Here is a 15,488-nt window from a genome sequence, read left to right on the forward strand (position 1 = left end):
CTCTGACCTCTTTGTGTGGCTACATGATATGCTCTAGTGAGTGTGTGTGTGTACTTGCATCATGCCTGCGTACTGGCTGTGTGTAAGTATGTCTTGCCCCTACCTGTTGTGGAATGTCTGAGTTCATGGACCTTTTCTGTGCAGAAACAATGGCTTGAAGGTGGACTCAGTCTGCCATTCAGTCAGTCAGTCAGTCAGTCCGTCTTTACATATGTGTGTTCTCTTCTGCAGCTGTCTGTGAATAAATCCTTCTGTCACCAAAGGCACACAGGCTTTCTTCACGTATCCTGTTCATCAACTCTTTCCAAAGTCTAAAAGCTCATTTTAACGTTTCTCTAAGATAATGTACGTCTAGGGGGAAAGAAAGGGAATTCCCGTTTTTTGCTGACGGCCCTTTGCCTGTTGCTTTTGTACCCGTTACTGACGTCCCCCTTCTCCGTCTTAAGTCTTTGTCTTTCTGTCTCTTCCGAGCTTGTCTCATCATTTTTCCTTGGTTACCTTTTCCAATTATAAACAGTCCTCGTAAAAACAAGAGCATTTTTCGTGGTGCAGCACGTGTGCGTGCGTACAACACACATGCATACTTGCACCTTTACACAGCAACACCACACATGTTTACTTAAACCTGATGACCCAATATAAATAGTTCTTGCCCCCCCCCCTTTTGCCACCCTCCTTTTCTGCTCCTCTGCTCCGCCCTCCCTCCTTCCTTCCCTCCCCAGGGTAGATCGCTATAGTCCCCCTTATAAACATTGTGATCTATAGGAGCCCTAGACCCAGACAGATTTTTGGCATGGCTGTGCAGGTAGCATTCCAGCACGGTTTGAGATCTTAGGGCCCTAGCCTCGTTAAAAGCCTGATTTATGCTCTACAGCTGGGCACAAAGGAACCTACAGGTTGGCTACCTTAATTAATATCACGCTCGCTACTGCTTGGACCTATGCATGTTCCTGACACACCTCTAGGGAGAATAAGCGGAAGAGTCCACAGGCTGTATTTTTAACAGGCCGGTGACGGTGTGGGCGTGCACGACATGTAACTGAGAAGTTACACGTAGCCTTGTTAAACATGATTATAAATTATTATTAGAGTGCCACAAGGTTAAACGTATCATTTATATAAATGCAGATTCTCAGGAATACGGCTAAGGGTGTTAACTTTCTGGGCCGCAATGGGTCCTATTGTCCACCATTTTACCCGCCTGTCTTAGTTGCTATGGCGGCTGATCAGAGCACATGTCTTCAATTAGTAGGCTGGAATCTGGTACAGGGAGCCTCGGAGATGAAGAATTGTGTGGAGCGTGGCCTGCCGTTGCCAAGCACATGGCTCATTCATCTTACAAACTGTTATTGATGGTAAACGTGACATGTAGGTATTAACTGGCTGAATTCACCCTGTTCTAAGCCTACAGTCTTTTCTCTGATGGTACAGTCCATTTTTGTGTCATTTTGGAGAGATTATTGTGCCCTGTAGTGTGCAATCCAACTTTGACCCATTTGTTTGGAGCAAACCAACATGTCTTAAAGGTCCTGCCCCTGGTTGGTATCGTGCCTCTAGTTTAGTCCTAAAAGTTTTAGTCAACCTCTAGCACCGAGTAGAGGAAAATAAAGTGACCTACAAACATTTGTAGGTCACTTTGGATATCTGACCACTTCCTGCTTCTGTCAGAATGTCTTGAAGGGACTGAATTAGGGCTGAACAGGAGGCCATTTTGCAATTTTAATTAGGATTTGGCAAGTGTCTGGGTTGAGAAGTGGCCCAGCAATGTTTTCTCCTCGATGAATTAATAATGGGACGGGGAATGTAGGGTTGGATGAATGGATGATGGTGGGGACATTGCGGTCTCACTGTTAGTGGATGTGTCCTTATTACAGGACCAGGGAACATCATGTCTTAGACCTTACTTTTTATGACATTACAATGAATTTAACTTGTGATACTGTACCAACATCAAAAAAAAAAAATGCTGAACTTGTGATACAATCAGTTTTCATCTAAGCCAGATCTGCGGTCACCGCATATACAAGCATATCTCTCTCGACTTCCCACTTCTCTGTATCTTAGGAAATTGGATTTGCGAGCTACAGCTGACCCTGAGATACCCCTCGATCTAAAGAGTCCGGCTATTGATGCTCCCATAACCACTCGACCACCGTGTGCACAGTCACACACAGCAGATGGGACGCGTGTTAAACCCTCAGCCTCCACTGCTCCGGGCCACGGGACACTCCAACACACTGGCCCTCTTGTTTTAAAGTGCCATGTCCCTCCACAATGCCTTGAGGCTCGTATGCATAACGAACTGCTATGGTTGGCCCAAGCTCACATGCCCTGGTCCTCTCACCCTGAGGTGGTAGGGCAGGGTGAAAAATAACTGCATGTTTAAAACAGCCCTTGTTCACTAGCATCTAAATGATGGCCCATGCTTTAGAGCTTCCGGGGCTTCTTGGAGCGAGTTCAGGAACAAACAACTGAGGTCAACACTGTTTCTTAACAGTTCCCTACTTCCACTTGACAATGTGGTGTTTTAGTGGTGATCCAGGTGCATTCCAAACCCCAAACCTTAATAAAAGGCCCTCAATCCATTCCACCTCCAGCTCCGTCCCACAGAGATTACGGTAATGATGGAGTGTCTCTCTCTCTGTTTTGCCCGCTCTATTTTTCCTTTCGCTCTGTGTCTCACTTTCTCTGGAAATATTATTTACAGTCTCGGAGCACCTCAGGCAAAGGCAGGAGGAGAAAAAGAAAATACTTGTACACACTGGCCTAACGGATTTTCTGCCCGTCACTAAATGAGTGGGTGGAGAAGATGAGAGGCGTATCGTGGCACAGGTGTTAAGGTAGTGTGACTGTCAGCTCAGGGAAACAACGATTTGGAGAAACTATTTGTGTCGTTATTTCAGAGGAAATGGAAAAAATGTGAAGGAGAAACTGTGTTCGTGTGTATGGGGGTCAGTGTGTATTTGTGTGTGTGTGTGATTGTGAAAGACCCACTTTAACCTCTCTCAGTGCTGTCATCAGCGTGTTAAGGAAATAGCGTGATAGAAGGAGGAGTAACAAGGGAGCATGCAGGCTGCATGAGGGACGAAGAGAGAGAGAGAGGGAGAGAGAGGGAGAGGGAATGGCTCTATCCTCCAGACAGGCTGAAGTGTTTACTCAGGCCAGACACACTCAGTGTGTGTGTGTGTGTGTGTTTGAGTGTGTGTGTGTGTGTCCGGACTTCCATGAGCGCAGAGATACCCTGACTGCAGGTCTGTGCCTGTAGATCAGGCAAAGCCACTGCCCACTCTTCCTGTTGAACTTTTCTTTACTCACTTCCTCACTTCATTTTTGTTCATCCCCAACATGTTGTTGCACCCATACTCTTTTGCATATGATTTATGGCAGTAAGTCCACTTGTGGCCTGAATATGGGGGTAAAGCACACAGAAGGTGGACAAAATGACAGAAACACAAACATGATATGGGCTAAATGTCACAAATCTACGGTCATAGAAGATATTCAGTTTTTGTATAAGTGGTGTGGACAGACATTTTCTTTTGTTCTTAACATATTAGAGAGTCACACTTCACTTGCCAAAAAGTTCAGTCGTGTTTAGACTAAGAGAGAGGGGAGGCGGAAGATAGTTCCTCCATACTTGATCCAAGGGTGCTGCGACCTGCTGATGCTATGTAGAATAAATGAAGTCTATAAAAAAAGCAATACATTCTCGTTCTTTGGCATCATATAAATGTGGACTCACAGTTAGAACAAAAATGAAACAACAACAAAGATAAAACAAGACTATTGTACATTTGCTCCTTACACAAGGTTATTGTGTGTTGGTGTCAGGGGGCTTAAATATGACATTCCTGACACATCAGTCTTATGATGACAGTGCAGTTTTTGTGCTGTCGACATTTTTGAATTCTTAACTTGGTATTTAATGATTGTCCTATTAAGTGCCAGTCACATTACGGTTTGCTTTGACATACAGTATGTTGTAGTTGTTAGTTTTTTGTGACAATATAACAGCCACTGACATGTTAGCGTACATGATTTCTTGCTCAGCATATTCACCAGTAAAGCTGTTGATGGTCGGAGCTGTATCGTAATGTGACTGTAATGTCTTCACTTCTTCAAAGTCCTTTTCCATGCAGTGTTTGTGTCGTTCTGTCCAGCTCCCTGGACACATGTCTGTGAATAAGACTGGAGTGGGGGAAAGGAGGCGAGGTCCGATACAGGGCCTTGTATGCTCTGGTGAAGCCAAATTGCGTCCATACCAAATGGTATGCAGGCTCATAACGCGCTCCACTCGTCCAATAGCCGGAGACGAAACACTTTTGACAGTGTCGAATGCCTTGCCCCGGGGGCCTTATCATCCACTGATGCTGCCTGCCTCCCTACGCTGTTTCTGCTCTCTTGATGCTATCTATCTGGAGATTTATGCAGAAATGTGCAGCCAGTCGACCTCCCTGGTCCCCCTCCATCCTTTCTGCAGGGACGCCGGCCTGTCAAAAGCTGAGCTATGCAGAGATAGTGAAGCTCAGGCGGCTGGCCTCATGTCTTACGGAGGGCTTTCTTGTCTGTACACTTCAAACAGGGATGAAGCTTGTAAGGAAAGACAGCAGATGCTCTCATGTGAATGTTGCAGCCTGTATTTGAAAGTAAAGAAGACAAAAAAAGTCTGTTCTCTGGTGAGCAAATTGTATTCTATTGAATTCTGTTTTATTCTGTTATTTTCTTCATTAGCCTATTTTACTCTACCCTCCTCGCCTTAAGCTGTAGTTTATTGAGACATGTCTTTTCTTTGACAGAACACTTTTCACATTTCCCCTCTGAAGTGCTGTGAGACTTCTTGCCCATCTGGGATATTGCCCGAGTCCAAAAATACTCCTGCTTGATTAAGTCTTCTTATGTACCTGGATATGTGTGCTTAAACTGACACTTTGCAGTTTGCAGTTTCTTTGATTCCACTCCTTTATTTAATACCTACTCCGTTGAGCGTTGGCTTTTGTTGACGGCGGTTTGATCCTGTGAAGCGGATCCCAACTCAATAAATAATCTCTGCGGATGCTTACATAAGCGATGGTCCATTTAATTAGACTGGTTAAGCTTAGAAGCCCAGAGGTCTTTTCACTGTACCATTAGAGCTAGGATGAGAAACAACAGCGTGCGGCCTCCCACCGTCTCTGGTAAGCAGAGAGCAAATAATGATCTGCATCAGAGGCATGGCTGGACCAGGCTATTATAAGGTCTGCCGGACCGAGCCGCACCCAAGCACGAAGCCGTCCAGCTGAGCTTAGCTGGAATGGATGGATATATGGAGGGATAGAGACACAGACGCACGGACGGATGGATGGGTGGGTGGATGGTCAGTTCAAATGCAGTTCAACCGAGCATGGATGAAAGGGAGTAGGGTTACGCAGGGAAACAGACAGGGTAGAGCGATGCTAATTTTGAAATAATTGTAGCAAGTGTGTTACATACTAATATCCACACACACACACGCACACACACACACACACACACACACACACACACACACACACACAAGCACACACAACTACGTGCATACAGAAATGTGGTCATACTCGCCAATGAGCATGCATGTCCATTAGAAACTTACACGCATGCAAAAGCACACACACATGAAAAACACACTGACATACCCAGCACACACACACACACACACACACACGCACACACAGATCTGATGATATGCTTCCCCCCTTGCTTGTTCATGCCAGCTAGACTTTTCTTGTCCCAGTCTACCGCTCCCTTCGCTCTCCATTCTTTCTTCTTCACACTGCCTCTCTCTCTACGTCTCCTTTTTTTCACTTCTCTATGTGTGTGATGTGTGTGTAGTGGTGATGTGGTCTGCTTCTCCCAACCGTGTCATGTGTGACTCCAACACCAGGCAGCATCGCAGGCCCCTGGTCCACATCACAATTGTAAAAGGTTGCGATTCGGGCCTGTTCTATTCCCTGGCTGGCTTTCTGTTTAGTAAACCGTATTTCCTGCATCCGGCTTTGTCTCAGGAACAAGTGTTGGTCAAACAAGCCTTTTGTCTGTGGCCAGTGGCTAAGCACACCACAACGAGTCTGGCCCAGGACAAAGAAGTGAGTGTATGAGCCCTGGTGTGTGTGGTGTGTGTGTGTGTGTGTGTGTGTGTGTGTGTGTGTGTGTGTGTGTGTGTGTGTGTGTGTGTGTGTGGCAGGGAAACACAGACAAACAGAGAGAGGTAGAGAAGTAAAGAGGAAGGTCAAGGCCAGCCAGCTGCTCTATTAGGTATTTTCACAAACGGATGCAGAGACTGATAAAACATCTTCGGGTGATAACATGTATGAGACACCAATGAATGCAATGAAGTAAAGCTGCTCTCACACTCTAAAGCCCCTGGCGACGAGTGATTATAGTTCAATCCTTTTCCACTCAGACCTTCAAGTCAGGTGAAAGTCATGTACAACAGACTGGATTAAGAAAAAGCAGGACACTAAAGAACGGCTCTAATGTGTGCCTTGTGGAGCCTCCACAAGTTCCCCACCGTCTTCCTAAACCTGTCCTCTGCTGCTTCCCCCTTCACCCCTGTCCAATCTGTGACTGTGAATACCCTAATGACATAAACAGAGTAGTAATCACATTAACGCCAGTTACGGCTGAGGCACTCTTAAGAGGCACTGTATTGACAACCCTCCATCTTCCCAAGGCACTCACTCCTACACCTATAAACACTTATGAATATTGGCAAAGACCCGCTATTAGCATAATCACTTTTCAGGTGTGTGTGAGTGCTCTAGAGCCCCAGGAGGCTGATAGCTTTGGGAAATGGCGGAGATATGCTGTGTCCCGAGTGTCTCCCGTTTCTGTGCCTTCCCCTTCCTCTTTCTCCTTTTGGAAGGCCTGTGAGCTAATCCTGTTAGCTTGTTCCTCCATTAGCTAAATGACCAATATCAGTGAGAGCTGCGTGGTCACACCAGGACGGCCTGTGAGTCTTGGTCAAGGACAAAACTTAATAAAACGGAGGTCAAGCCAAAGTCTGCAAGCTTTTTGGATGTATGGCTGGAAAGTTTGAGAGAGTAGGGACAGTCGATGGGCGTTGGGTTTGATTGAAAGATGAAGGGAGCAAGTCTTTAACCTGCTAATACTGGGTCAAGGTCATTGTTGTCTTGGCGTCTGTTGTTTTGTTTGTTTGCGATTGTGGCTGTGTTTTGGCCGTTGGGGATATGGTTCCTCCGTGTGTGTATGTGGTGATTGAGAGAGTGCGTGTGAGACTGGGTTTGGGGGTTGGGTCACTAACAATAGAGCACTCTGCATGAGGGAAGTATACATGATGCCTCAGCCTCCTAGACTGCTTGTGGGTATTGCTTTGTCTGGTCAACACTGCTGTCTGGGACGGTGGTGTGAACATGGTGTCAGCCGCGCAGGCGACCAATATCCGCTGATTACAGTGCCATCATTTCCCCACTGCCCTTGTGACCGTTGTCTTTTGCATTTGCACGAGCCCTGGATCCTATTCTCTTCCTGATATCAGTGCACTGGGTCTGTTAGACACAAGCTTTGTGTTGCAACATTCTGAAATGGCTTTGAAGGAGTTGTTAACGCCCCTCTCTTTTCCTTCGACTGCTCTGCGTCTCTCCTCTGTGCTCTGCCTCTTTAGTTCTTATATTTTTCTTTTTCGTGATTATTGTTCCTCTACTTTTTTCTGCTCCTGATCCTCCTGCCATCTCTCACTTCTCATATATGCTTTCTGTCTTCTCTCCCCCAAAGTCCCCTCTTTCAGCCCCTGCCATGAAATGGTAGCTAAGGGGTTGTCAGTGTGGTTTCTCCTCTCTGCTGATCCTATTTCAAAGGGACCTGGAGATCCAGCATTAGCCCGAGCTCTCCTGCTCTCTACAGACTTAGAGTTAATGGAAGGAGAGAAACAGACGGTCAGAGTGAGAGGGAGCTCTCCTTTATTCCATTAGAGGACAGACTCGTTTATAAGATCATCCTTTCTCCCTCGCACAGTTCTCTCCTCTTCTTACTTGCAAAAAGAAAAAGGCCGTCAGATGCCTTGTCAGAATGCCCTTTTCTCCTTTTTAAAACCCGTCCTTCCATCCCTTCCACTACATCTGTCAAGGACAGTTGTGGGGTTATTTAGACATCCTCTCTGCCATTGTTGTGAATCTTGGCATGCTTTGCTTTGGCTTGTTGATGCCCATCAATGCGTCCACTGCCTGGATGGGAATAACAATTATTGTCACTGCTTGTGGCATGAGCACAGTTTGTCAAATGTCCATAGATGGCCCATGATTGCATAGCACAAGACATGCTGTTTCTGATACACAAGAAAATGGATTAACTACAAGCTTTGAAGTGTTGTGGCTCTGGTGTCCTTCAGAAATGTGGTGGGTTGTCATTAGGAATGTCCCCTTCACGCCACACTTCTCTCCCTTCCTTTTTCCCTGCCTCCTTCCTTCACTTCCATGATCCCTCAGTGCTTTCTTTCCTCTGACAAACTATGTCTCGGTGGAGAGGACGACTTTCGAGCCAACCCCCCAATCTCCCTCTCTCGTCCTTCACAATAACAGAACATTTCATCTATTTTCAACCTCATGCATATGCACTCTCTGCTCACACATTAAGACGGGGATGTGGAAGTGTGTATAGGCTGCAAATCAAAGCAAAGCGAACAGCAGAGGCCAGGTTATTGCAAATGTTTTACGAGAGATATGGGGCTTTCTATTTAAAGCCATAAAAACACACACATAATCATAGGCAACATACATATGGCCAAAGCCAATGTAATGGGCACAGTTTATTTGTGCTTATGAGAGACGGAGCAAAAACGTGTACGGGCAAATGGCTTTTTTATGATGGAAAAATTCCATAGTGGGTCAAAGCCCCTTGCAGGTGGCAGCAATTAACTGTAATTTTTGCAAATTGTAATGATCCATAATTTACCAGTATAACCCCCTTCCAACTCTTTTCAGTCAAGAAGGTTTGCGTGGAGGTTTGATTGGGTGCACATTTTATGCCGTGTGCTGGTCTTTAAGTGAGATTGTTCGGAGGGGGCCGTGGTGGCCGTGGACACACGAGATAGAAAGGAGAACCACAAAACAGCAATCTGTTCCGTCTATTGCTCATCCACAACATCCCTCTTTTCGCTCAGTAGCCGTCTTCTCTTTCTGCCCCTTCTTCACCCCTTTGTCTCTCTGCCACAGTAGGCTTAAAACATGCACGACTGTCCATCCACCATCTTAGGGATCATTTATAGTCGCAATCACACACACACGCACGCACACACGCACACACACACACACACACACACACACACACACATGCGTGGCCTATCTTCGTCTCTCCCTTGTTCTCCCTGTCTGGCAGAGTATGGCCATGGTTTTGGGTTCAGTGTCTGCAAATGACTTCAGAAAAATGCCCTCCAGTGAAAAAAGAAAAAAGAGAAGAAAGGATAAGAAAGCCAAAAGATGAAAGAGGGAGCACATTTGCAAGTGGCGGATGCTTCTTATTTTGCATATCTCTCACTTCTGCTTTCCCCTTCTTCTCCTTTTCTATTCACCTGAGAGGATTTAAATAAATCCATAAAGCATGAAATATCCGAAATAGAAAAGTAATGCATGAAATGCATTTTTATAGGAGCCTCCCCACCCACACACAAACAGTCAAACACAATTTCTCCCTTCGCTTCTTTTCGCTGTGAATGTGTGTTTTCTTGTGATAAACGCTGGTACAATTTATCAACATGTGACCTCTTATTTGTATTCACCATTAATATGCAGCATCAGATACATGTCCAACTCTAGCCTTGCTAATTCTGTAAACATGGCATTGGAGGAGAGATGAGTGTGTTTAACGAGATTAGGCGTGCGTTGTCAGGCAAATCTCCGGTCAGTGTGCAAGTGCTATAGTTAATTATTGTTTGAAATATTCCTATGCCTTCTCAACTGTGTACATTGTGTACTTGCTGCCTGAGTTATCTCATTATTGTTTAATTAATTATCTTGTTAAGTGTACACCAATTGGAAATGAATGCTGGTTTGAAAAAAAATTTAAAATGCACATTAAATCTATCACATACTGTATGTTATAGTTCAGGATTTCAGAATGTGTTGTTTGTTTAAAATTATATATTATACAGTGTGTTAGGATTCAGTCATGCTTAATGATCAAAAAATAAGAGGGAAGATTTATTTATCTGTGGAAATAAAACATTTTTTATCCAATATGTTTTTTTAGCTTCCCCTAATTACGTCGTTTTTTGGCCAGGAATAATTGGTGGTGTAATGGGGTTTTAGTTTGAAAGTGCCGGAGATGAAAAAATAGCTGTGAGTGAACTCGCATTCTCTCAGGACATTTTGCTACTCACTTTCATCATTGAGTCATGATTCTACAATTAGTTGTTCGTCAGTAAGTGTTTTGAATTTTTTGTCAGGTTAATTTTAAATGTGTTCCTTCTTGTTCCTTTGTTTGTCAGATAAAGATGAGCCCAGCAGTTACACCTGCACCAGCTGTAAGCAGCCCTTCACCAGTGCCTGGTTCCTGCTCCAACATGCCCAGAACGCCCACGGCTTCCGCATCTATCTGGAGAGCGAACCCGGCAGCCCCCTCACCCCCCGTGTGGCCGCAGCTCCTGGGATGGGGGGTGACTGTGCCTCCTCCCAGCCTCCCCTCCATGCTGTCCACTTGGCTGATGGCAGTCCTTACAGCCTCCTGAGGATGCCGGGCTCTGGATCTGGCCGGGATTCAGCATCCACACCTCGCGAGGGCCGTTACCCACGGACCCCACCGCTGTTCAGCCCGCCACCGCGCCACCACCTCAGCCCTGATGACCTGGCCCTGGCAACCCACCATCCCAGCGCTTTTGACAGGGTGATGAGGCTCAACTCAGTGCCACTAGAAGCCCCTCCAATGGACTTCTCTCGACGTCTACGTGAGCTGGCTGGCAATGCCACTGGGGCTTCCCCGCCACTCTCCCCTAACAGGCCGAGCCCTATGCAACGACTGCTGCAGCCATTCCAGCCAGGTTCAAAGCCTCCATTTTCAGCTACGCCTCCCCTCTCCACCTCTCAGTCACCTTCTGGATCACGCTCCACCCCCAATCCCGTATCCAATGCAACCCAACCAGGCACACCTCTCAAGTCAAAGTCTTGCGAATTCTGCGGGAAGACCTTCAAGTTCCAGAGCAACCTAATCGTTCACCGGCGTAGCCACACAGGGGAAAAGCCATTCAAATGTCACCTGTGTAACCATGCCTGCACCCAGGCCAGCAAACTGAAGCGACACATGAAGACACACTGTCAGAGCAAGTCTTCGGTGCTTAATGCCAAGTCAGATGACGGCCTCTCGACTGCAAGCTCTCCCGAACCTGGCACCAGTGATCTGATAGGCAGTGCCACAGATGCTCTCAAGTCAGTGGTGGCCAAGTTCAAGAGTGAGAACAATGGCCCGTTGCCTGAAAATGGAGAAGAAGAGGAGGGAGAGGAAGAGGAGGAGGAAGAGGAGGAAGAGGAGGAAGAAGAGGAGGAAGAAGAGGAAGAGGGAGAGGAGGAGGAAGAGGAGGAAATTGAGACTAAGCCTGGAGTCGAAGAAGAGGAGGAAAGGAATGACTATTGTTTCAGCCTGCGGCTTGAAGGGGCCCGCCACCACCAGAACAGCGAGGCCCTGCACCCACACCGCAGGAGCTCGTCCCGGGAGCCCGGTGACGAAGACTCAACCCTGGAGTCAGACCGAGCAGAAGTTGGGAACACCACTGCCGTCAATGGCCTGGGTCCTCTATCCACTGACAGCCTGTCCAGGAAGCTGCTGAGGGGACGGGTCAGCCCTGGCTCCCTCAGTCCCCTGGCCAAGCGCATCAAGGTGGAGAAGGACCTCGACCCCCACACGCCCACTATCCCAAACACCGAGAACGTCTACTCCCAGTGGCTAGCTGGCTACGCTGCCTCTCGACAACTCAAGGACCCATTCATCAACTTTACAGGTGGGGACTCCAGACAATCGCCCTTTGCCTCCTCGTCTGAGCACTCGTCAGAAAACGGCAGCTTGCGCTTCTCCACTCCGCCTGGCGAGCTGGACGGGGAACGAGCCACTTCAGGACGCAGCGGTACCGGCAGCGGGGCCAGCACTCCCCACGGCGGCAGTGGGAATGGCAGACCGAACTCCAAGGACGGCCGCCGCAGTGACACCTGCGAGTATTGCGGCAAGGTGTTCAAAAACTGCAGCAACTTGACAGTGCACCGACGTAGTCACACTGGGGAGCGGCCCTACAAGTGTGAGCTGTGCAGCTATGCGTGCGCCCAGAGCTCAAAGCTCACCCGCCACATGAAGACCCACGGACAGATGGGCAAGGACGTGTACAAATGTGAAATCTGCCACATGCCTTTCAGTGTATACAGCACTCTGGAGAAACACATGAAGAAGTGGCACAGCGACCGCCCTCTGGATAATGACATTAAGACTGAGTAGGCGAAGAGCAGCATGCTGGCAGCTCTCTCTCAGCTCCCCTGGCTAAAAAAAGACCCTGGCTAACTAGCCAATAAGTGAGGGGAAAGGACAACAGGGTTAGAAACCAGTACACGGTACAGCCCTGTTATCATCCCCGACTGGAAAAAGCTGAATGCATGATCCATCATTGGGCAATACTATTGCATCAAACGCAAAACATTTTGAGCCTTTCTATTGTGCAATAATTTACACGTTTTGTATTTTTTGTAACTGGTCGGCATGCTCGGTGTGTTTTGGCTACTTAGAGAGAAAATTGTCGTCGGCTGGTGGGTTTGGTTGTACATGTGTTGCTGTTGATACTTTTGTATCTTCAACGTAAAAAAAAAAAAAAGAAAAAAAAAAAGTTAATTATGAGAACCCATGCTGCATACAGTACATACTGTTTTACATATCATGTACAGTTTTGTGTTCAAACATAGTGGACAGTGTCATATTATCAAAACATCAAGAAAAGCAGGGTCACACTTAAAACTGATCTTTGTGAAAGATTTTCCATGCAAGATTGAGATAAGATATATATATAAATATATACATATAGAAATTGGGCTGCCTATGAAATGCTAGGCACTAGCGCCATTAAATATTTCTTTGACAAACAGCAATGAAATTAACAATATGGTGTAAAATGACAACAAAGAGTGCCTTGGATATTTTACCTGCATTAGTTAATCCTCCTTTTTGCTATAAGCTCGGAGTTTCAGCTATAGAAGATTACAGGACATTTTTGTGCACATATGAAATAAGCAGGTCCTTGCATCAAGCACCTGTACAACCCTGTCGTTTTGTGACTTAGCAGAGCATAAGGAACCAGCTGAAAAAAAAAAATGAAAAAAAAAAAAGATTATGTGTACCTCTGGTAAATCATTTATCTGCCTGACTCGTGTATATTGTTATTCTCCAGATTATGATTCTGTTTACTGGCATGTTACATGCTAAAAAGGAGTATGTGTGTAGAGTTTTGGTTTAGGTGTTTATGTTTTCTGGTACATGTGTACCAAACTGAGAGGGTAGTCTGACGAGTTGTTTTAACCAAACGTAATGCTCTTAATTTTCCAGATTGTTTATTTTCTTTGAAAATTAAGAGTTGGCTGGTTTTTTTGTTTGTAAGTAGCGCATAATTATGTTTCTTCAGTGTCAGCCACGCAGCAGTGTAGCCAGCAGCCACTTGGAGTTGTCCTAAGCCAGACAGATTTTGGGTGAGGGTGGGGGTTTGGGCTGGTGTTGGAGGGTAAGGGTAGCGGGGTGGGGAGTGGGTTGACCAGGTGTCTCTACAATTCAAAGGTGTATGTCCTTATAGCGCTTATTCTCTTTACCGCATTCGAAACCCTGAAGTAATCTGAAATCTTTTTTTATTAACTCATTGGAAAGTATTTCAAATGTAAGTCAAGATCTAAAGTCAAGAATCAGAATTTAGAAAAAGGAATTCCACAAATTGCCCATTTCACACAAGATTTTAAGAGTCACATTTTCATTGTGTTCTTTTCAGTTAACATACTCTTGACCTCATTGTGGTAGTTGTATTTTATTTTTATTTAAAAAAATCTCCATCCCGTCATTGTTAATGATATAGCACTTGTCACTCTGCCTTGGGTTCTGTATCTGTCTCTCTAATCGGAGGTACAGTCGGTTGAGTATAAAACGAGGGCCAGATTTCAGATCTGGGACTACCTACATGCACTGTTCAATTTTCCCAGTTTACAGTCGGACGCTCAAGGGAAAACTTGCTCTTATGCTGACAGATTAGTGTGGTGTCATTGCTTTGCATTAAAAAGAAAAAAAAGAGTTGAACTAGAAACTGTCGCCAGCCATGTCTCCTCCCGAGGAACCAAACATTAGTTTGGCCCTTGGGGGTATCAATGCAGGAACCGCCATAGAAATATCCTGCTTCATACCGACTATAGAAATATACTGCTCAGTACAGAAAGGAAAAAAGTCTACAAATTTGATTTAAAAAGATAAGTAAATGGTGTTGTTGATTTATTAAAGTAACACTTCAATATCTTTAGGGGAGAATCTTATTTGAAAAAAAAACATTTTTTTTTTTTTATTGTTTATTGTTGTTTCTCTTTTCTGTCTTGGTGACATCTGGGACTTGATCACTATGTAATGAATTGTAATGAACATGTCTCTCATCTTTTTTGCCTTTACTATACACAAGTCTTCAGGTTGAACACACATTTGCATTGGGGAGAGATTTATGATATATGAATATATAGAGAGAACTTAAAACACATAGGAAAATGCACACTCATGTAAGTTCCTATGTTCAAAACACATTTATGGTCTACTTTTTTCCTGTATTTAGAATGGTATTTGAAATTAATGTTCACTTAGTGTAGGCACTTATAGTATTTATGTTGGAGCCTGTATTTTTAACTGTTTTGCCTGTACTCTTTAAAGGTTTCAATGTACCCTTTTTTCTGTAGTGAAAAAAATCCCAACAAGCTGCCACCGTATATTTTCTTAATTTGGCAGGATAATATAGTGTGAATAATTTGTATGCTTGAAAATAAGTTTGTTTTTGAAAAATAAAATGTTGTGGAGTTCCCCCAAGGGTGAAAGGTCATATAATGGCCTTTTCAGGCAGTCCCGCTGGAGTGACCACAATGAGGTAAAAACAGGTGGTTGTACATATCTTTTTAGTTTGTTTTATATATTTTTCTCTCCTGCCATTTATATGCAGTAATACAAGGCTATTGTTGGGTTTTCTCCGGTAGCCAACTTTTTACTGTCCTTGAACATGTACCACCTAATAACATTCCAACCGTTTTTGAAAAAGACCTTTCGTCATATGCAATCAATCCAACATTTTTTTTTGCTACAGTTTTCTCTTTTTTTCTTTTTGTCATTTTTAATTCCTTTTTTCATTGCCAAAATAACCATGGTGCTTTATAATTTAAATATGGTACATCTCATATGCAAGGCATATTCTAAATAAATCATAGAATGAAAAAAAAGAAGTTTGGTACATGTTGCTGATGGTTTTGAGGTACATTTGAGTTTTC

General features: G+C 44.9%; 1 protein-coding gene across 1 annotated transcript in view; it reads left to right on the top strand.

Annotated features, from left to right (window-relative positions):
* LOC117733326 (B-cell lymphoma/leukemia 11A-like) overlaps positions 1-15,103 on the top strand; it is a 34,550-nt gene extending 19,447 nt beyond the window's left edge. The window contains exon 3 of the mRNA XM_034536891.1: positions 10,457-15,103. Within this exon, the coding sequence (XP_034392782.1) occupies positions 10,457-12,444 (1,988 nt within the window). The 3' untranslated portion in view covers positions 12,445-15,103. The remainder of the gene's footprint in view (positions 1-10,456) is intronic.
* Positions 15,104-15,488: the final 385 nt, after the last annotated feature.

The sequence above is a fragment of the Cyclopterus lumpus genome, chromosome 1 (assembly GCF_009769545.1).
Source record: "Cyclopterus lumpus isolate fCycLum1 chromosome 1, fCycLum1.pri, whole genome shotgun sequence".
In the NCBI taxonomy this organism is placed as follows: domain Eukaryota; kingdom Metazoa; phylum Chordata; class Actinopteri; order Perciformes; family Cyclopteridae; genus Cyclopterus; species Cyclopterus lumpus.